At 35.9% G+C, this 19,608-nt stretch overlaps 5 protein-coding genes across 15 annotated transcripts; 3 read left to right on the top strand and 2 right to left on the bottom strand.

Annotated features, from left to right (window-relative positions):
- Positions 1 to 45: 45 nt before the first annotated feature.
- Positions 46 to 1,113, top strand: LOC132205181 (NADH dehydrogenase [ubiquinone] 1 beta subcomplex subunit 5, mitochondrial). Its single transcript, XM_059634109.1, has 4 exons — positions 46 to 204; positions 361 to 578; positions 640 to 746; positions 877 to 1,113. Exons 1-4 carry the CDS (start codon positions 96 to 98, stop codon positions 1,022 to 1,024), a joined length of 582 nt encoding a protein of 193 aa, XP_059490092.1. The 5' UTR covers positions 46 to 95; the 3' UTR covers positions 1,025 to 1,113.
- On the bottom strand, positions 1,098 to 7,757 carry LOC132205178 (choline/ethanolaminephosphotransferase 1). 5 transcript variants are annotated; one of them, XM_059634102.1, is made up of 9 exons: positions 7,222 to 7,625; positions 5,716 to 5,863; positions 5,534 to 5,656; positions 5,378 to 5,481; positions 4,709 to 4,840; positions 3,347 to 3,505; positions 3,066 to 3,191; positions 2,795 to 2,918; positions 1,098 to 1,572 (listed from the first exon to the last, which is right to left on the bottom strand). In XM_059634102.1, the coding sequence occupies exons 1-9, from the start codon at positions 7,459 to 7,461 to the stop codon at positions 1,523 to 1,525; spliced, it is 1,206 nt and encodes a 401-aa protein (XP_059490085.1). In that variant the 5' UTR covers positions 7,462 to 7,625; the 3' UTR covers positions 1,098 to 1,522. The 5 variants fall into 5 exon arrangements, with proteins under 5 accessions (XP_059490085.1, XP_059490086.1, XP_059490083.1 ...); XM_059634103.1 differs by having other exon boundaries at positions 2,807 to 2,918; XM_059634101.1 differs by lacking the exon at positions 1,098 to 1,572 and adding an exon at positions 7,636 to 7,757 and having other exon boundaries at positions 1,591 to 2,918; positions 7,222 to 7,579.
- Positions 7,758 to 7,788: 31 nt separating this feature from the next.
- LOC132205173 (valine--tRNA ligase-like) lies at positions 7,789 to 12,552 on the top strand. The gene is made up of 18 exons (XM_059634088.1): positions 7,789 to 7,950; positions 8,213 to 8,365; positions 8,423 to 8,639; positions 8,694 to 8,940; positions 9,000 to 9,411; positions 9,469 to 9,593; positions 9,647 to 9,795; positions 9,849 to 9,965; positions 10,018 to 10,162; positions 10,218 to 10,427; positions 10,484 to 10,591; positions 10,646 to 10,799; positions 10,857 to 11,107; positions 11,159 to 11,383; positions 11,438 to 11,552; positions 11,608 to 11,771; positions 11,830 to 11,961; positions 12,019 to 12,552. The coding sequence occupies exons 2-18, from the start codon at positions 8,287 to 8,289 to the stop codon at positions 12,082 to 12,084; spliced, it is 2,916 nt and encodes a 971-aa protein (XP_059490071.1). The 5' UTR covers positions 7,789 to 7,950; positions 8,213 to 8,286; the 3' UTR covers positions 12,085 to 12,552.
- LOC132205174 (REPTOR-binding partner) lies at positions 12,137 to 15,316 on the bottom strand. Of its 2 annotated transcripts, none has more exons than XM_059634089.1 (4): positions 15,131 to 15,316; positions 12,820 to 12,910; positions 12,584 to 12,723; positions 12,137 to 12,530 (listed from the first exon to the last, which is right to left on the bottom strand). In XM_059634089.1, the coding sequence occupies exons 1-4, from the start codon at positions 15,176 to 15,178 to the stop codon at positions 12,399 to 12,401; spliced, it is 411 nt and encodes a 136-aa protein (XP_059490072.1). In that variant the 5' UTR covers positions 15,179 to 15,316; the 3' UTR covers positions 12,137 to 12,398. The 2 variants fall into 2 exon arrangements, with proteins under 2 accessions (XP_059490072.1, XP_059490073.1); XM_059634090.1 differs by having other exon boundaries at positions 12,584 to 12,705.
- A 138-nt stretch (positions 15,317 to 15,454) lies between these two features.
- On the top strand, positions 15,455 to 19,026 carry LOC132205175 (synaptobrevin-1-like). 6 transcript variants are annotated; one of them, XR_009442676.1, is made up of 8 exons: positions 15,455 to 15,603; positions 15,988 to 16,113; positions 16,695 to 16,803; positions 17,332 to 17,410; positions 17,740 to 17,819; positions 17,876 to 17,927; positions 18,264 to 18,337; positions 18,400 to 19,026. XR_009442676.1 is itself a non-coding variant. In XM_059634091.1 (7 exons), coding segments are annotated over exons 2-7 (405 nt in total). In that variant the 5' UTR covers positions 15,455 to 15,603; positions 15,988 to 16,111; the 3' UTR covers positions 18,483 to 19,026. The 6 variants fall into 6 exon arrangements, 4 of the variants coding, with proteins under 4 accessions (XP_059490074.1, XP_059490075.1, XP_059490076.1 ...); XR_009442677.1 differs by lacking the exon at positions 17,332 to 17,410 and adding an exon at positions 17,093 to 17,171; XM_059634091.1 differs by lacking the exon at positions 18,264 to 18,337.
- Positions 19,027 to 19,608: the final 582 nt, after the last annotated feature.

The following is a 19,608-nucleotide window of genomic DNA, read 5'->3' as shown; positions in this document are numbered from 1 at the left end:
TCTCCTCGTCCCCACCACCATTGCGGCGTTGCCACGCATGCCCACCAACAATCAAAATAAAAAAAATTGCATTTTGCAGGTGACCACCACCAAAGATGGCCGTCTGGAGTACTTTGGCAAAACCCAGGCAGAGTTCTGCCGTTCTGCAGGGCATCAGACGCCTTCTCGGGCCGAACACGACCTCAGATTTACGAAATGGAATAAGTGAGTTTATAACGCGTTAAAATTCTGTGCGATTCAATCTGAACTTCAGTGTTAAATCAACCTAACAAAATGACCGTATTTTCTGTGCCTTTTACCATTTTAATATTTTTGCCTGGTTTTAGTGCTCAATTTTATGCAACAATTTAATAATTTCAGCCCAGCAGATCCGCTGCGGTGGAGGACACCACCGGGAATTTTTCATCACTCCCTCAAGGTTCCAGTGGAAAAAATTCAAAGACCTTTTCCACTTCTATGTCCTCATTGGTGCCATCCCCATCGGATTGACAATTTTCTACACGAATGTCTTCATCGGCCCTGCCACCCTCACCCCAATCCCTGAGGGCTACACACCCAAATATTGGGAATACTATAGGGTAATTTCATTTCTTTTATATTTCATTTAAGGAAAAACTTTTAACTCCGGCAAAATTTTAGCACCCCATCACCAGATTTTTTTCGAGGTACATCCTGTCGAACCCACAGATGGAATATGAAAGAACGATGAATACAATCTACGAAGAGGAGGAAAGGAGACAGCTTTAGTAAGTTGCCCAGATTTTATAAATCGAAATTAAAAAAAAAAATTCTTACAAAATATTAGAAGTTATTATTTTTTATATCAATGAAACTAATACTTAACGCGCCTCTTAATCATTTTTCCATTAATTGCAGCTTGCTTGAGAAAAAAGTGAAGCAACTGATGGGTGAGCGCAGGGACTACCAGGCTTACTACTACAGTCCCAACACGGCCATCAAATATTACAGAAAGATGAGGGAAGTTAAGGAAGGAGACGTAGCCAGAGCCGGTGATAACCTTTAAATTACTTTCTGTGTAGTGAAGTGGTGGTTTCCACTATGAATGTTAGCTGATGGAGAATAAAAACTGTTGTACATATGATTATCAAAAAATTATTGATAATTTCAAAACACACTTTTATTATATTTAATAAATACTTTTTGAAAAATTCACATATAAATAATATTGAGACATAATATGTGTAACAAAAGAAAAATATAACTTATTTCATTTGGCCTGGTGGTAATTAAAGGAAAGGAATAACTGCACATAATACTATTTCAACAGTTATCTAGATCATACATAATAAAGTTTCTGGTTTTTCAAAGCGTTAACGATCCTCGTAGCTTAATTTTAAACCAATTTGTATCTCAAAGGTAAAAATGAAGTCTTGATTTGATAGGAAAATAATATATGCCAAATGTAAAAATATGCAGCAAAAATTATTACAATGATTCCGAGTCCTCTTGGTTGTGGAGAAAAGAGTTATATTTTAATATGTGAAGATGAACAAGTGCTGAATTAACCAGTAAGAAGGCTCGCCTGCTCTTGCGGCTTGATTGGGAGATTTCCTGCAAAGCCAGTTGAAAAGAAGAATTAAAATAATTCAGTGGCCTCCATAAATTTTACTTATGGCTATATAAATATTTCTTTTGACGAGTGAGATAGTCTGTGAAGCCCAGGTAGAACTCAAAGCACCATAAAAAGCACAGAAAGCAGAATAAATATATCTCTCACCACCCAAACCGGGTTAAAAGCAAGGTAAGCAACAATTTGGAGAAATATTGTATACAATAGAAAACCAATTTTATTTATTTCTTTGTTTCCAATTACATCTCTGGTTAAATTAACTAAATAACAACTAAACACTAACATCAGCTCCGAAAAACGCATCAGACAGAGAACAGCTATTTCTTTAAATAACACAATAGCGACAGAACTGGCACTAGTACAGCATAATTATTTATCATTTGTGTGTTGTGTATTTTCATATCAAAAAGCTCAGTTTCTGCCTCAATTGCAAGCAGGATTGCTGAATTTCTTAGTCGTGCAATTATCCCGACAAATTGAAAATTGATATAAATCACTTTGAACGTCTTTGCATTTTGTCTTGTTAAAATTAAAAGCGAAACTTTCTATAAGCCCATTCAACACTCCAAAGTGTATGGAAAACACTCATTTTGCATTAAACATGTATCACATAAAATTTACAAACTTGTCAAAGCTAATTTCAGACCTGATTCCAAAAATTATTCAAATCCGCAGGAGCCCCATTTTACAATAGTTAAATACCACGGACAATAACCAGCTTGGCCTTAGCCGTCTTTGTTAATTTAACTACAAACCCATAGATATTCGCAGAATATTATTTACCATTAAATCCACTTCCCTGCATTTAGCACGGTTAAAATATAGTCTGCATATATCTATCGCAGATCACGACTAAAACTAAAAATGCTTTAAAAACGACTCTTCTATCGACGGCATTCCGATTTCAGAGAAAATTTCTACCAATGTATTATCAATAAGGTCTGACTTGCAAAATCAATCTTTGTCTACAAAAAAATATACATTAACAAAAATAGTAGGCTGAAAAGTTGAGCCAACCCAGAAAAATTAACATGTAGTACAGCTGTATTAGAGGTGTTTTATGTGTTTGTGTGGAGAGTAGAACCTTTGGCATTACACGAACAACACTTAAGTCATTGGTACAGGGAAGCGGGTGTTAGTGGTGCTGTCTGGCAGACCTGCTGCCAATAGGGGGTCTGGCCTGAGGGCCCCTGATTCCCATACCATTTTTCTCACCGTCTTTACCAACAAGCGTTGGCTTGATGCGAAACAACTCTATGTGCAAGTAGTCGCAAATCTCGAGACACACTTGCCGACAGTACCTCAGCAAGTCAAATGTGGCCCAAAGCTACAGCAAAAAATAATTATCAATAAAAATTGGAAGAAAAACCAAGTAGGGAGGTATTTGACTCATTTTTTAAATTAAAATGTAAAACAATTTTACAATGGTTTAAAATCAAGAAGCTAATTTTTTTGGGGCAATAAAACAGCTTACCATGCAACCCCAGAGTACATAGTACTCAGGCAGGAAAGATTTGAAGTACTGGTTGAGGAAGAGCATCAAGGGGCCCATGAGGACTGAATCCAAGTATTCCATCTCACTCTTAGTCATATGTGCGACCTGCAATTAATTTTTTGTCAGGTTTAATTTTAATGCATTTTGGTCCAAATTATAGAGTTTCAACCAATTTAAAAATAATGAAAAATTTCCTCAGGCTCAGGAAATGAGTGTTTCAGTATGGAAATTTTGAAAGAGATAAAAAAAGAGAAACAAACCACAAGTCTGTTGGTGACTTTCGCAATGACCATTCCAAACGCGAGAATGTACAAGCACGGATTTTCTTCGTACACATTCTGTGTACTCATGGCACTAATGACAACAGCTGGAACCACCACAAGTCCAAATGGGATGACTGGAGAAAGAACACTGGTGCCCTTAAGAAAAAAAATCAAATTAGATGTCATATAAAAGCTTAAAATTTGGGGAGAAGCAGCATGATTTCTATAATATTTGAATTTAAAAGCCTTCTAAAATTACAGGAGTAGTGAAAAATACTATAGCTTTTTTCATTGATGCAAAATTAATTGCGTTGTGAAGAATGGAGTGCTTCAGTTTAAAAATCTACCTCTGATAAAATACTGGGGAGGCTAATAATTAAAAAAAATCATACTGCAACGTAAACAAAATTAAGAATGGTTAATTCTTTTGTTAATTACTCAAGTCCATAAACCAAAGCAACAGCAAAAACAAGCACACTCAGAACAAAATAAGGTACAAGCATGCATGCAGCTTTTCGGTACAACTCAATTTTCAATCTAAAAGTGCTTGTAATAGGTCTTCCCACAGTTAACTGATATTCAGCAGCTGGATTTTCTATTTCAAGCGCAAACGTGATGAGATGAGGTGAAATAAGGCAAAACAATATTGTCTCATTTCACTTACTGCGACGGTGGACCCGTTTTTTCCAGCGCCTCCAGTCATGATGACGGATAAGCAAGAATAAGATATCCCCACGGCAATGATCACTGCCAGGTAGTAGGCGGTTACTCGCAACTCACTCTCCAAATAAGGCAGCTGCACCCGCAGCCGAGTTAATTTAATATTTTAGAAAATCTCAGCACAAAACACACTCAAGAGAAATCACGATGACAAGTTTTACAATTGGTTGTTGGGTCAGCATTATAGAAAAATCACACAATCTCCGTCACGGTAGCAAAGAAACTATTTATTGCTGCCAAACCAAATTCGGATGGGAAGACGGGACAAAGTTTTGGACATTCAGCTATGTGACAGTCACTTTTGTCTAGGAAACATGCAACATTCAACACAAGTCGTTTTTTAAATAGGAAAATAAATAGTTTCTTTGAGCCTCCATCTTCACCTGAATTTGCATGCACGCCTCCCTGCTAATGCAACATACACAATAGAGATTTAGTAGCTCAAAAGCAGAGCTTCAGTGAAAAATAAGCACTTTTCCTGCACAATTAACTTTGAAAATAAAAGCATTCACTGAAACTCTCTTTGGCAAGTATTAATAGAAATCATGTTAATCGAGCTGTCGTTTCAGGTTAAGTTGATCAGTCATGCAGTGAAAAATTATTGAAGAGGTGTCAGCTCCTGAAAGGCGCCCAACTTACTGCAACAGTGGAGCCGTTTCTGCCGCAACCGCCGGTGAGAATTATGTAGACTCCTTGAATAAATGCAGCACCACAACACATCTGACTGAATAAGATCATTAGGTAAAAAATCTCCAAATTAACTACTGGAATCTGTAAAAAAAGCATTAGAGACATAGGGGTGAGAAAAGGAGAGTTAGACAAAATTTTGTTAAAATATGACGCAGCTCTGAGATTCAGAAAATCATTTATCCAATTTGAGTTGATTAAAATTGTTTGCTTGAATCTCTTATACCTTAACAATAAAAGACATTGGAATATAATTTTGATTGAATAATGAAATAATCAAAATTTTGCCATTATAATCCAACCTGCTGGAGAAAAATATAGAAACAGTTCAATATGGCTGAAATTTTCGTAATAAAATTTTTTCGCAATAAAATTTAAATCTGAAGACAAAAACAGAAGGCATTTAAAAAAATTAACTTTCTATAATTATTTTTCCAAAAATTTAAATTATATTCAATAAAAACCGTTGATATTTTGTACAACAAATTGAATTAATTGGAGCATTTGACGAGAGAAGCGATTAAATTTAAAAAACTGTGATTTATTGGGGGATTGTGTCAACTTCAATAATGCTGCTGTCAATGGATAAATAAATTTAAAAATTGAATTAAAGATGCATACCTTCGTTGTCCATATACTTGAACCAAAGATGGCTGATATCAAGTGAATGCCCATAATTGAACACTGAGCCTCTGTTACATCAACTTTGGTGAATTTCAGTGTACCTATAATAATAAAATTAATTTTTCTTTAACAGCAGCATGACAACAATTTTACCTGAGACGTAGGTTTGCCAATGAGCAAAGTAGAACATGGTCATCCCTGTAAAGCACTGGAAAAGCATCCATCCTGGCTTTTCCCCCAACTGGACAGCTATGCACGCAGAAAGAGCAACAAAAACTGCCGGGAAAATTTTCGTTAATATTCACGATATTGACAAAAGAAAGTGAAAAACAAACCAGTTGATATTGAGTCACAGCCGTGGTCAAACAACTCGCCCAGTGGACTCGAACTTCCTGTTCTTCTTGCTTGTTTGCCATCGACGGCGTCCAGACTTTGGTAAATGAATAGGCCCAGGGCACACAAGAAGCATCCCCAACGAGGTGGCTGAAATTTTTATATATAATTATTATAAGTGGATCGATTAATTAACACAAAAAAAGTATATTATTATTATTTAAATTCCTAATATACAATGAAATTGTAACATTTGAAACACAGTTTCAAATTTTTTTCAATTGGCTATCAAGACCTAAAAAGCATTGGACTTGAGTCAGAGAAAAGCTGCTGAATATATAAGTTTTCAGTTGTATCGGCTTTAATATAATAATAGATTCAAGTTCGAGATCAAGCCCCACCATTGTGCAACAATTATTCCAGCGTAAAACACTTAAGGTCACGCGAGGACCTTGATGAACTATTATCGATGGTCACACCACTTACAAAATACGCTGACCAACACCATGGTGCCTTTGACATAGGGGTCAAAATTGAAACTGGTCAGATCAAACATGATTTTGAAGAATCAAAATTGGCTTTAATGCAGTTATGAGCTAACAAAATTAATTGTTTTGTTGATTAATTTTTTATTATTAATCATAAATTTAAAATATATTATGATACATTTTTTTACAAAACATTATAAATATTTCTGTTTCATTATTGAAAATGGTTTGGAAAGTAACGAATTTTGATCAGAAAGTGATCCAAATTTTTAAATTTTAATTGAAATAAAATATCAATATTATTCAAATATATAATATAGAATGAAAAAGTAGTTCTCCGATGATAATTAAATATTATAAGCAATTTTTATTAGATGCAAATTAAATCAGCTGTTGCCACTTATGGATTCAAGACTTATTATTAGAACTCTGGTTTGTAATAATAATAAATTATTCTTTGCCTCTATCCCAATCTCAGTGGATCATGTGAGAAACATTTGCCTGTCATTGGACAACAAACGCCGCATGACCAACTGTTTGAGATAAATAAAGTACACAACGTCCACCAGTTTAAAGTGAAATCAGTGAAATTTTTCTTTGCCTAGGAAATAAAAATAGACTGCTTCGGAAATCGAACGTACTTGAATTTGATTTAACGCACCAAAGCACGGTGAATTCTCTCTCGTTACCGTAACACGGCAATTGACCTACTAAAGTCGTTAGCGAACCAGACATCTTAAGTGAAACGAGCCAAAGAAAATAAAATAAAGGCCGAAACATTTAATTTGGTATAAAATTAACTGCGTCTCGCTGAGATTACATAATGACGTTTTTAATTTGTTTTGAATCGAACCATCGAAGTCTCCGCCCACTTGAAGATATGTGTTGAAAATAACAATAAAAATAGCAGATATTTTTGTGATTAAAATTATAAGAATTGGCGACGAATCCCATTCTTAATTAAATTATTACAATTATTAATAATATGTGGGGCCCTGACTTGATCTCAAAAAATTATACCTCCGCTTTGGCGTCTGGACAGTACCACACGAGTACCAGTGTGGTGAGAATGTTGACGATCAACCCTGCGACGGTGATCAGGTTAGGCGCCAGCCACAAGGGTAGGCAGCTGGTCAGTTTGTTCCAGTAGGGCTGCAGAATAGGGTCGATCAGCGACTCACTGGCACAGCTGTATTTGTGTTCCGAGAGCCGTTTCAGCTGCGCCGGCGACAAAATCCTTTGGCCCTCGAGCCGAAACATTTTTCCCCAGCGAGTCTCTGGCTTGGATTTCGGCCCCTGCGCTGCACTGGCGGCTGCACCTCACGGCTGCGCTGGCTGTTTGTGCACCACGCAACTTTCGGCTGGTCGAATACGGAACCTGCAAAATTATGGGTGACTTCAGAGCCCGACTCGATGTTACTTCACTCAACTCACTGACTGAAATTTTTACGTACGTTCCCCTTCCACTTGAACGAGGGTCCTTTTCCCCTTTGTCCGCAACTACACGTTGGCAAAAGTGGCGTGATGTTGAAGCGAGACCAAAAGTGAGACTGCCAAAGGGGGCGTGGATGTTGCGAATCGTGCAATAAAGGGGCGTGGCGGGAAATCTCGTGCTGCCTGCTGTGTTTACTTTCAGATAAATTATTTTTGTTTGCATTTTCGGCGATTTCAGCGGATTTGTGAATTGATTAGATAATTTCCTACGGTCTTTCACACCTTTAAATACTGACAACCGAAATAGAATATAATGTAATGTGATAATATCAATTTGAAATTTATATTTCGCCTCTTTCCCATTCCTTCTCATGCAATTTTCAGTAAATTTTCATTTTTTTCCATTTTTTAACTAATATTTTAAAATGATTATTTTATACATATTTTAATTTTGTAATATTTATATTCACGATAATTGTATTTATGTGGAAAAATTCAATTCAATTCCATTTATTTTATTCTAATGATTTATTAATTACATATATGCATAAACTCATGCATAAATTCACTGTTTCAGGTTTCCTTGGAAAACATTTTTATTCAAATAAAAATAAAGTGAACAAAGAAAAATATAGAAATCAACAAAATAAAATGTCCCCTGCAATGCTACACCGCAGTAGCGTATTTTGGAATAAAACAAAAATTCACAAAATAAGAAGACTGTATTGTGGTAAATAATTTTTTATTGCAATTATTTCATTTTATCTATTGTTTTTAACTTCCTCAGACTTAGCTAATCAGAAGCCTCCATTGGCAAGCGCCTACAGCAAAGACGTCGAATCTGGCTGGTACCAAAAATGGGAAGCCGAAGGCCAATTCAAGGCTCCAGAGAATCCGTCCTCGAAAAATTCATTCAGCCTCCTTTTGCCACCACCAAATGTGACGGGGATTCTCCACCTGGGACACGCGCTCACATGCAGCATTCAAGATGCTCTAGTCAGATGGTTTGAGGAGGATTTAATTATTTTAGAAATACCACACGAATTATAAAACTACAGGAATCGAATGAGTGGCAAGGACGTTGTGTGGATTCCTGGTTTGGATCATGCAGGAATTGCCACACAGACTGTTGTGGAAAGATATTTGGCAGCTAAAAATTTGGGCACCAGAAGAGAATTGGGCCGAGAAAAGTTTTTGCAAGAAGCCTGGAAGTGGAAAGAGAGCAAAGGAGACATCATTGTTGAACAAATCAGAAATTTAGGATGCTCTCTTGATTGGAGCAAGCAGTATTTTACAATGGATGAGGTAAAAATGAAACTTATTAAAGATCTTTTTGAATTATCTGTTATTTATGATTTTCTTAGGAACGAAGCAGAGCCGTCATTGACGCTTTTGTTCTTCTCTTTGAAAAGGGCCTGATTTATCGTGCCGAATCTCTAGTCAATTGGTCCTGTCAGCTTCAGTCTGCAATCGCAGACATTGAGGTTGACTGGCTGCAGCTTGAGGAGCCAAAGTGGATTAAAGTGCCAGGCTACAACAAGAAGATCAAATTTGGCGAGTTGACCCACGTTGCTCTGCCAATCGACGGGGAGAGTGGCGAACTGGTTGTTGCCACCACAAGACTGGAAACAATGCTGGGTGACAGTGGTGTTGCTGTCCATCCTCAAGACGAGCGGTACTCGTCATTCATTGGCAAATTTGTAAAACATCCGCTAAGACCGGAGGCTAAAATTCCTATCATTGCCGACGAATTTGTGGACCGTGATTTTGGGACTGGTAATTCTATTTTGAGAAATAATATTACTAGCATTTATTTAAATTTTTCAATTTTAGGTGTCGTGAAAATTACTCCTGCTCATGACGCAACAGATTTTGATGTAGGGAAACGTCACAAACTTGAATCTATAAATGTTTTTTCAAGTGAAGGAAAAATCTTGCCCTTTGGAGGAAAATTTGATGTAATATTTAAAAAAAGTATTTCTTTCCCAAACCGATTTTTCATTATTTATAGGGACTTAAACGATTTGAAGCGAGAGAAGAAATAAGGAATCAGTTGGAGTCTCTTGGACTGATTCGTGGTGTGTCAGCTGTACCAAACTCAAAAATTCCTATTTGCAGCAGATCCAGTGATGTTGTGGAGTTGATGCTGAAGCCGCAGTGGTAAATTTATTGGACTAGAAATTTTTGCTGGAAAAAACTTTTAAATTCTTAAGGTTTGTTGATTGCAAATCCATGGCTGAGAAAGCTGTAAAAGCGGTTGAAAATGGAGAACTTGTAATTGACCCACCAGTTTTTAACAAGACCTGGCATGCATGGCTGGATGACGTGAGGTATCTAAACCCCAATAAAAAATCAAGTGTTAAAATAATTACTTCAATTCAGGGACTGGTGCATTTCTCGCCAGCTTTGGTGGGGCCATCAAATACCTGCGTATTTGTGTGAGAGTGAAAAAAGCCAAGTTTGGGTTGCTGCGCACAGCAAGGAGGAGGCAAAGAAAAAGTCTGAATCAATCCTTGGAACCAAAGAGGCAAGAATTGCAAACAAAATTTTTTCCTATTAATAATAACTAGAGATATTGCTAGGTGAAAGTATCGCAAGACCTCGATGTGTTGGACACTTGGTTCTCTTCAGCTCTACTGCCCTTTGCATCGTTAGGGTGGCCTTCGGATCCCAAACGAATGGAAAATTTTTATCCTCTCAGCCTGATGGAGACTGGTCATGACATTTTGTTCTTCTGGGTGGCAAGAATGGTGATGCTGGGGAGAGAGATCACAGGCAAACTACCATTTCATGTACAAAAGCAATTTTTTTTTTTAAATTGTACTTTAATACGGCATTTTAATCATAGAAAATTTTGCTGCATGGAATTATTTGTGACTCCCATGGTAGGAAAATGTCGAAGAGTTTAGGAAACGTCATCAACCCAGAGGACATTATACATGGAACCTCCTTAGAGGTGATACTTTTTTCAAAACAATTTGATGTAAAAATAAATTTTACAAATTTGCAGGAACTTATTGCTAGGGTTGTTGAGGGGCAAAGAGATGCTAGTGATGAAGAGGTGAAGAAAGGTGTTAGAGCTCAGGAAATAGCTTTTCCGAAGGGAATTCCCGCTTGCGGAACCGACGCTCTTCGCTACACACTATGCTCACACGACGCAAAAGGTTCTTGATAGTAATCTTGTCACACTTTTTAAACTAATTTTTAATAATTTATTTCAGTTCACTACTTAAATTTTGATATAAATGAATGCTCGGTAAACAGAAACTTTTGCAACAAAATCTGGCAGGCAACAAAATACGTTCTGAACAATTCCTTTAACGAGGCAACATATTTGGCACCTCATGAGCTTGAGAATTTAAATTTGTCACTGATGGACAGGTGGATTCTAAGTCGACTAGCACATTCGATTGATACTATAAACACAGCATTTGAAAACAAGAATCTCCACGAATCGTGCTCTGCCATCAAAGTTTGTTAAAATTTGTCTGATTTATAAAATTTTTTAATATTTTATCGGCAGGAATTCATTTACACCAACTTTTGTGATGTTTACATTGAGGCCAGTAAAATTTTACTCCAGGAGCAACATAGAAGCTCAGCAACTAAGCATGCGCTGCTACATTGCGTGCAAACGTATCTGAGGCTGCTGGCACCTTTCATGCCCTTCCTCAGTGAAGAGTTATTCCAACATTTGCCGGGCCAGCAAAATTCAGTTCATTTAAACAGTTATCCCTCTCCTGCTGAGGTATTAATTTTTACCAATGTGAAAAAACTGATGATTTTAAATGAAATATTTTAGTGGGCTTGCTTGAAAAATTTAGAGGCTGAATCCAAGTCTGCAGTGATAATAGACACAGCACGCTTAATAAGAGAGTTGAAGAGCTTGGGTAAATTGTCTAAACCACAGACAGTCGGTAGGCTGCTTTCAATTTCAAGTTGAATCATTTTTGAAATATCTCAAAACTTTAGCCTTGATCGAAACTGAAGACTTGGCACTATACCAAGAAAATCTAAGCGTACTTGAGATGCTGGGACAATGCTCACAAATCACTATTTGTAACAAAATTGACTCTGACGTTAAATCCATTCGAGCTCCCTTGAGTTTAAAAACTTTAGTACATGTCGTTGGTCAGGTGAATATTAATTAATCAGTTAAGAGAATATACACTGAAAAATACTGCCCTTTGCCAGTTGCAAGTGCAAGATTTGGATAAAAAATTAAAGAAGCTGAGGAAGGAAGAAGAAAGCCTAGTTCGAACGTTGACAGCAAAAAGGTTTCTCGAGGAAGCTTCATCAGATGTAAAAATTGCTAAAAATCGCAAGGTATGTTCTTTTTGTTGTAAAAGGAAAAAATAACAAGAAAAATGTTTTTTTTTTCAGTTGGAAGCAGTCAGACTTGAAATAGAAAAATTTTCCCAGCATAAGTCACACGCTCAATCACATTAAATAAATCCATGTGAAAAAACGAATGGGATTTCAGTGAAAAGAAAATCGCTGGTTAACACAAAGAAAATACAATTCATTTATTGAAAGTACACCCTATACTTAAAGATACGTTCGTGCTTCGCAGCAAAAAAAGTTATTTTTACAATGAAACTTTTGAAAATATATTATTATTTTTTGTTGGCTTACAACAACTAGTAACTGCCAAATTTGTTGAAAATTAAATATATAATTATTGTAATTCAAGAGCAAAATTTACACTTATTTCAAAATCAATGAAAGAAATTATCACATCAACAACGCTCAAAGTGAAGGATTCAGACGGAAGGCTTAATGTCAAACGACTCGTTCGCTCCATTAGTGACATGCGACATGCCCATCTCGGCAAGCAGATCTTCCATTCCTTGTGGCACGTTGTTCTGCGCCAGTTCTTTACTCCACTGGCTATACTGTTAGATCATAAAATTCAGTAAAAATTTCTAAATATGAATTGGCAGTTTACTTTCTCCAACTCCTCCCGAAGCGCGAATACTGCTTTTTCTCTATCGGCGACTAATTCCTCCAGGTACTGGTAGCGCAGCTTCTTGCGGGCTCGGCACTCGCGCGCACTTTGCCTGCTCCTCTCTAAAACAATTTGTTGGGCTTTTCATCAATTAGAGTTTAAATTTTCACTAGTTTTAAAAAGTAATGCATTTTGTTTTAGGTAGATTATTTAAAATTTTTAAATTAAAAGCTCACCCAATTTGGCTCGCATATCAGTTTTTTCTGCCTTCCTCCCTGGCTTCCTGCCCCGCTTTCCACTCTCTTTTCGTTCGCCACGAGCACCGTCCTGTGTAAAGCAAAACCACAAGACATAAAAACCAAATTTTATGAAAAAAATTTTTTAATTAATTTGAATTAAAATTTAATCGAGCAGGCACAATACTAATCAGGGCAAGATTTTAAGAGATTTAATGCTGAATAATATCCTCGCTCAATGTCCTGCTTGTGTTCCCCTGGCTTTTTGACAGGTACCGCGCAGTTTCCAATTTGCTGCATATGATATCGATTTTAAATTAAATTTTGACAAAACCAGTCTTTGCATTTAAATAAAATGTCTGATTCTGTTGTTTAATATAATAATGTTTTCTTAATGATATAAAAATAATACTCAAGAGAGAAGTTTGCTAGGACTCAATTGCCGGCGCCCATTGTTTCGTAAGCGGCGCGTGTAAAATTAAAAATCGCAAATGATTCAAAGTAAAAATACTAGAAAACGAATCACGGGAAAGCAGAAAATGGAAAAATAAAAACTGATATTATAGCTCACTGATCCTAATTGAGAAAAATCAAGTTTACCGGAGGAACCGCGAGGCCGATCGAGTGAATACTCAACCCACTTAGCAACAGATCTGCGGCCGCAGCTTGCTCGCGGAACGATCGTACTGCGCAGTAAATTCCTACCGGCACTCGTTCTGTTGGTATGACTGCGGATATCAGACCTTTTACGGGGACTCAAGAACCCTTCTTTCAGGTGAAAAGGGTGGAATTGAGCCCTTATTGTAGTTTGAAAATTTGCCATTTTATTTCTATAAGGGAAAAATCCCAATTAAAGTTAAAAAATTATATAAAAAGGATTATCTTTTCTCTGGTCTAGCAACAAGTACGTCGTAAATTTTGGCAGAAAATCAATGCAAATTTGCAAATCGCAACAACACCTAAGCTATTTTTTTTGTTCCTTCTTAATAATTACTATTTTAGTTAAGTGAGATTTTTGTTTCTCGCCAGATTGACAGATACTTTTGGTTTCGGAAGTTAAAAAAATAATTTTCATTTCCAAACCGACAACCAAATACGATTCTGTAAGAATTTAATAATCTTTATTTTCAATAATGTATGTCAGTTGAATAGAAAAAGGTCGAAATAAAATTAAGAAATAAATATTATTAATCAATTCAATGGCATGAGATCTTTGCAAGACCAATACCAAAAATTATTATATAAAATCTTCTCAGTAAAAGTATTTTTAACCTAGCAAAGTATAATCAGCATCGATATATTTATGTTCATTGCTTACTAAATTAATTATAACATATACAAAATAGTTGATTAATTATTATCTCGCAAACGAAACTTATCACATTTTTTAAGGTTGTATCGGTTGTATAAAATATTTTCTTTTATTATCGCTTTATTGCATTATTCTATTGGCACGAGGTTTGATTATTTTAGAATACGAGTGCGTAGAATTTAGAATTTTTTTTCGGTTTATTTAAAAATGTTTAATTTCAATGATGATTTTACTTATTTATTCTTCTTTCGTCTCCGGAAAAAATTTTAAGATTTGGGGGTAAAAACACAAATATATTACAACACGTTTTGAAAATTTTAGATACACAAAACCTCAAACACGGTTTATTCAATTAATATTCTGCTTGGGGAGATGTTTTAATTTTTAATATTGGAGAAAGAACACAAAAAATATTGCATATCATATTTTCCTCTATTCGCCTCATTTTTATGGTAATAATTTATTAAAATTCGCTAAAAAATTCGTCAACAAATTTCAATTGTCTCGCTGGAAAATTTCATGTAGTCACCATAGCAATGCGATGCATGTATTTACATTATGACGAATAAACAATAATAATTTGCATTATAATGACATAAAATAAGTTTCATCAACTTGAGTAGATTTTGGCGTTTATAAATGAAACGCAATTTTTTTGCTAATGGAAGTTGAGTAGAACGCGTGTCCTTGAAGCAAACGTGGTTACGCAAACGAAAACCTTGCACTAGAGATCAATACAAAAAGGGCCATGCTCTCGTGTTTACAAAATCAATAAAGCGCTTTGTCGTCCCGATGTGATGTGGCAATTTCAAAGCACTCACAAAACACATCAACCCTCGCCTAAGCGAATTCGCCACGGGCCAACAACCCTTTCACAACGACAGATTTTGCGCCCAAGTGCGAAAAATTAAGTGACTCATTTGGAGACGCGGAAAACAAATGGCTGCCATGGAACGGGACTTGAAAATTTTCTTTTTCGGGGCCAGAGGGACTTTTTACCTGATCTGCGTTGTCTGCTTGCATCATGTCGAAACCTGCAAAGTCCATTTTCCACACAGAGGCTCCTGACAAATGTCAATGTCCGGGTTGAAAGGGGTAAATCTGCCACTCGGATGAACAGGAAAATACTTCTCACGTCGACTTTTCTGCTGCCTCTCACGCAATCTGCTTGTTCCTTCTCTCACGTGACCGTCAGTGTTTTTGTTTACTACTGCCAGCTGCCGATTGGCATTTTCACGACCAGGGGGCAGCCTAGGGGGAGGCGAAATCTGCGTCATTGGCATTGCTGACAAGAGATGGCATGTTCCCCAAATCAGGCACGGACGGTTTGCTGCTCTCAGCCAATGAGAGCCAGGAATTTGGTCACATGACTTGAAATGACGCACTCTGATTGGCTGATATCAATAAGGCAAATAGGATGTAAGAAATTGTTTTTTAGAGCCGAGGAAAACCTACTTTGTAAACGCATACACGTAAGTCCGGCGCTGTTTTAGTGAATGTTTTCTAGTGTCAAAAGTGTAAATACTTCTATTATTGGTACAATTTTGAAAAATCCCAGGGCTTTCCTACTGCTCGAAAGTAAATATGGGTGAATTGTTTGCTTCATTCCCGAGAACCACTCTTCCGAAACGCAGCGCTTGTTTCATGTTGATCCGCCTGTTGCGCTTCTCTGCTTGTTTCTTTCGTGGTACTTGAGAAACGGGACTAGAAAAAGAGTGTTCGGTACCACACCCTGTCAAAAAATCGTAGCAATTTTACCCAATATGCATCTCTATTCGCACGTAGCACTTAAAAATTCGCAAAATTCATAAAACAAAAAAGGTCATTCAGTCTGTTGATGATTCACACTTTTGCAGTCGCGCATCTGTTTGCCGAGCCATTATCGCTGCCGATCAAAAGCACACACAATCTACTTCAGCACACCTGAGGAGAACCTTTCGAAGAATTTAAACCAGGAGAAAACAGACGACCAGAAGCACAATGTAAGAGAAATTAATTTAATAATAAGCTAATTTACTTGAAAATAATATGAAAGCTTTCATAATATACGTGGGAAGCAAGAAAATAAATATTAAAGTGCACTGTACAGTGCCGTATGCAAAGCACTGAATTGATAAGCTTGGAATAGGGTTAAACTTGATATAAACCTTTGCGGAATGCTCTTGAATACTTATTTAAGAATTTCTCACTTCGATTTTTAATTTTGCTTAATTTATTCTTGTTTTTGCTATAGTTAAGAAATATTTTTCCAACCATGGTGGGCCTCTTTATTGTCTTATCTCTGTTCTTTGTCACTGATTATGTGCGGCTCATCCAGTTTGGACTTGCAAACAATAATGAAAGGGCCTTATCAGTGACTATGACAAAGTTAATGAAATTCAATTGGAATAATAATTATCGTAGGAACAAAATTTCATTACGAAAAATTGAGATGACTCTGCCGTCAATGATTCAAAGCAAATTTAAGCATAAAATGTATTCCAGTTGCAAGCTTTAATATTATTTAATTTACTTAAAGATTAAAATTATAAAAATTAATAATTTGGCAAATTCATTTTTTTAGGATGCCCGGCGATGGAACTTTTGACGGCGTGGACCAAGCCCCATCAAAGAATCCACAACAGCAAGCAGCTAATAAGAGACTGCAGCAAACACAGGCTCAAGTCGATGAAGTGAGATCCAATATTCTCTAATTAATTAAGCTTTTTAAAAATTTGTCCTGGCAGCGCAAAATATGTTAAACTTCCAACAAAAGATCTTAAAATGAAGTGTTGCAAAAATCAAACGAACAATAAATTTAATAATGAATTTGCATTGCTGTTGGGTTACACAACTTTTGCGTTGCCAAAAACAATCATCCTACTCTGCCCTGCCTGATCTCAAATTATTATTTTTTTTTAACAAAGTGTAAAAATATCCTAAAGTGATTTTTTTTCTTTTGAAAAAAAAATATTGTATTAGGTGGTAGGAATAATGCGAGTCAATGTGGAAAAAGTGATGGAAAGAGACCAGAAACTGAGCGAGTTGGACGACAGAGCTGGTAAGAAAGTTAAAAAAAAACGGCAGGCAGACAGGAAAACTACACATTGTTGAGATATTATTTTTAGTTGTTGCCAATTATATAACCCCTTTCTTGCTCATGTTGTGCATAAGATTAACCCAATTACTGATTATTTGAATGTATTTGTGAATGCATCCAGGTTGTGGATATCATGAGGGATAATGTGCAGAGGGTGCTTGAAAGAGATACCAAGTTGTCTGAGTTAGACAACCGCGCAGGTGAGCTCCATTTAGAACTCTGGCTTTCTGTATCTTCTTTTGTAAACTTGTTTTAATCAATGTGTAGGATTCCTGTCTGAACTGAATATATTGTGGCGTCAATTATTAATATTTTTGGGTCGTTAAAAATAAATTTTGACCTAATTGGATTTGGTGCAAAATAATAATGGATATTTTGCTGTTTTTCTTTAAAATTTTGTTTTCGCTTAACGACATGACCATTATTAATTCTCTGATTTGAAGTTCCAAAATTTGTGATGTAGTATGTATTTTTGTATAACTTATTCCTTTGTTAAAGTGAGTTAAAATATTGAATTTTTGTATTCTAGATGCCTTGCAACAAGGTGCCACACAATTTGAACAGCGTGCTGGACAACTGAAAAGGAAATACTGGTGGAAGAACTTGAAGGTATTGTTGCTCAGTTTTGTTTGAATATTAAATTCAATCTACATAACCATTTGCAGATGATGATTATCATGGGCGTCATTGCAGCTGTCATCTTGATTATAATCATTGGTAAGTTTTCAGTTTTATTTTTGATTGAAGGTGGTTGGATTTTACATGTTATTATTGGAATTGAGTTTTTTTGAGTTCTAGCACCATTTTTGACCTAGAAAAAAGTTGGTTGAATATGCAACATGTTTGATGATTATTCTTGTACCGTCCATTTGACTTTCAGGGTAGCTCAAAAATTATAGATTTTTCCATTTTAATGCTGTTGGTTTTCGCTTTAAAAAAAACTAGTATAAATTTTAACCTCACAAATTTGGCATGAAACACCTGACCACTTTCTTTGTTTGCGTGTGAATGCGTCTCAATAATCTCTCCTCTTTGATGATTTGTTTTGCACAGTTCTCGTGACCACGAATTAGTAGTTCGTATTGGTTCCTTGCGGTTTTCTTTGTCTTGACTTATTTATTTTTAAAGTAAGTTTTTGGTGCTCAATTCTATTTGGCATTGGAGTAACCTACAGATTGGAATTTTATAGCTTCTGTTTGGCCTGAAAGTGGAGATCGTCCTGAAGCTCTTCCTACTCCACAACCGAATGTACCGAAGCTGCCTGGAAATTAAAATTTGTTGCACAAATTACGGTCCAAACTTGTCAAATTATTAGGAGCTGCATTTGAAAAAAAAAATATGATTATTTCAAATTGTGTGCCTTATTCAATGTTTCAATGAGACTTACTGAATTCCCAGCCTGCAGTCAATATCAATTTGTATCAATATACAGAGAGAAATGTCCAAGATTTAAATTATAATTGTAGCCTGACATTTAACTGTGGTAAAAGTAATCATTAAACTTCAATGGAATGTATGTATTTGTCGTATCGTTTAACAATGTTTAAATATTTTACCTAGTTATTTTTTTTTTGCTTTTTAAGAAAAGCATTGACCATAATTATTGTGGAAATGCATAAATATACTTTAGAGGCATAATATTATAGCCTACGATTGAAAATACTGAGGTGCTTTGCTATATCTTCTACTATGTACTGACACTTGGTCTTACGATTCCTAATTTTGAATAGCCTAGGAAATACATATTAGCCGTATTTAAAAAAAAAACATGTATTTTAAACATTATTGTAATAAATTCTTTCAGAACTTTGCTCTATTTCTGTTTTTAATTGAATTGCTCCCTTTGCTCCAAACAAATCATTTAACCAATTTTTTTGTATAAATTTCCTCAAGTATCAGGCTATCAGTAAGCAACCAATCACACTCTGTTGCACTCCCTTATTTTGCCGAGAGGCAAAAATAAAATACCATTCAATTATGAATCACATCAAGGAAAATCACTGAATGAATGGCGTTGGGTCCCCAAAGATCTGGTTGGAGTAGGTTCTAAACTGATTATACCCAGACTGGTCTGACTAAAGCGAATCTGATTTGAGACACCATGCTCTCTGATGTCATAATATTATAATGCCAAATCTTAATGATCACGTTGTAAAACTTTTAGAAATTTGCAACAACTGCGATGCCAATTTAAAGTCCAGTGAAAACCAATTTAATATTTGCATAAAATTAATTAATCAGAGGCAATAAATTTTTTAATCTAAACACACCTTTTGCTAGGCGAGCGTTCATTTAAATTAGAGCAGGAGTTCAAGTCAAATCAAAGCTTTCAAGTTGCTAAATCTCGTCGTCTTTCGATTCATGCGGTGAACATTTAATTATTTGGCAGAACCTCCGA

This window comes from Neocloeon triangulifer, unplaced genomic scaffold (assembly GCF_031216515.1).
Source record: "Neocloeon triangulifer isolate White Clay Creek 2 clone unplaced genomic scaffold, ASM3121651v1 ptg000002l, whole genome shotgun sequence".
Classification (NCBI taxonomy): Eukaryota; Metazoa; Arthropoda; class Insecta; order Ephemeroptera; family Baetidae; genus Neocloeon; species Neocloeon triangulifer.
The sequence above is the reverse complement of the archived record's forward strand: the minus strand, read 5'-3'. Positions and strand labels throughout refer to the sequence as shown.

What these genes read in the sequence shown, in the direction of transcription:
- LOC132205173 (XM_059634088.1), top strand. Translation starts at nt 8,287, where the DNA reads ATGTCCCCTGCAATGCTACACCGCAGTAGCGTATTTTGGAATAAAACA. An exon ending in CAATCCTTGGAACCAAAGAG is followed by an intron (nt 10,163 to 10,217) that starts GCAAGAATTGCA and finishes AGATATTGCTAG; the next exon opens with GTGAAAGTATCGCAAGACCT. An exon ending in AATCGTGCTCTGCCATCAAA is followed by an intron (nt 11,108 to 11,158) that starts GTTTGTTAAAAT and finishes TTTTATCGGCAG; the next exon opens with GAATTCATTTACACCAACTT.
- LOC132205174 (XM_059634089.1), bottom strand. Translation starts at nt 15,178, where the DNA reads ATGGACTTTGCAGGTTTCGACATGATGCAAGCAGACAACGCAGATCAG. An exon ending in AAGCAGACAACGCAGATCAG is followed by an intron (nt 12,911 to 15,130) that starts GTAAAAAGTCCC and finishes TGCTTTACACAG; the next exon opens with GACGGTGCTCGTGGCGAACG. An exon ending in TGATATGCGAGCCAAATTGG is followed by an intron (nt 12,724 to 12,819) that starts GTGAGCTTTTAA and finishes ATTGATGAAAAG; the next exon opens with CCCAACAAATTGTTTTAGAG.
- LOC132205175 (XM_059634091.1), top strand. An exon ending in TGAGTTAGACAACCGCGCAG is followed by an intron (nt 17,411 to 17,739) that starts GTGAGCTCCATT and finishes TTTGTATTCTAG; the next exon opens with ATGCCTTGCAACAAGGTGCC. An exon ending in CATCTTGATTATAATCATTG is followed by an intron (nt 17,928 to 18,399) that starts GTAAGTTTTCAG and finishes GGAATTTTATAG; the next exon opens with CTTCTGTTTGGCCTGAAAGT.
- LOC132205181 (XM_059634109.1), top strand. Translation starts at nt 96, where the DNA reads ATGGCCGTCTGGAGTACTTTGGCAAAACCCAGGCAGAGTTCTGCCGTT. An exon ending in AGATTTACGAAATGGAATAA is followed by an intron (nt 205 to 360) that starts GTGAGTTTATAA and finishes TAATAATTTCAG; the next exon opens with CCCAGCAGATCCGCTGCGGT. An exon ending in AATATTGGGAATACTATAGG is followed by an intron (nt 579 to 639) that starts GTAATTTCATTT and finishes GCAAAATTTTAG; the next exon opens with CACCCCATCACCAGATTTTT.
- LOC132205178 (XM_059634101.1), bottom strand. Translation starts at nt 7,461, where the DNA reads ATGTTTCGGCTCGAGGGCCAAAGGATTTTGTCGCCGGCGCAGCTGAAA. An exon ending in AAGTCACCAACAGACTTGTG is followed by an intron (nt 3,192 to 3,346) that starts GTTTGTTTCTCT and finishes AATTAATTGCAG; the next exon opens with GTCGCACATATGACTAAGAG. An exon ending in ATGTACTCTGGGGTTGCATG is followed by an intron (nt 2,919 to 3,065) that starts GTAAGCTGTTTT and finishes TTTTTGCTGTAG; the next exon opens with CTTTGGGCCACATTTGACTT.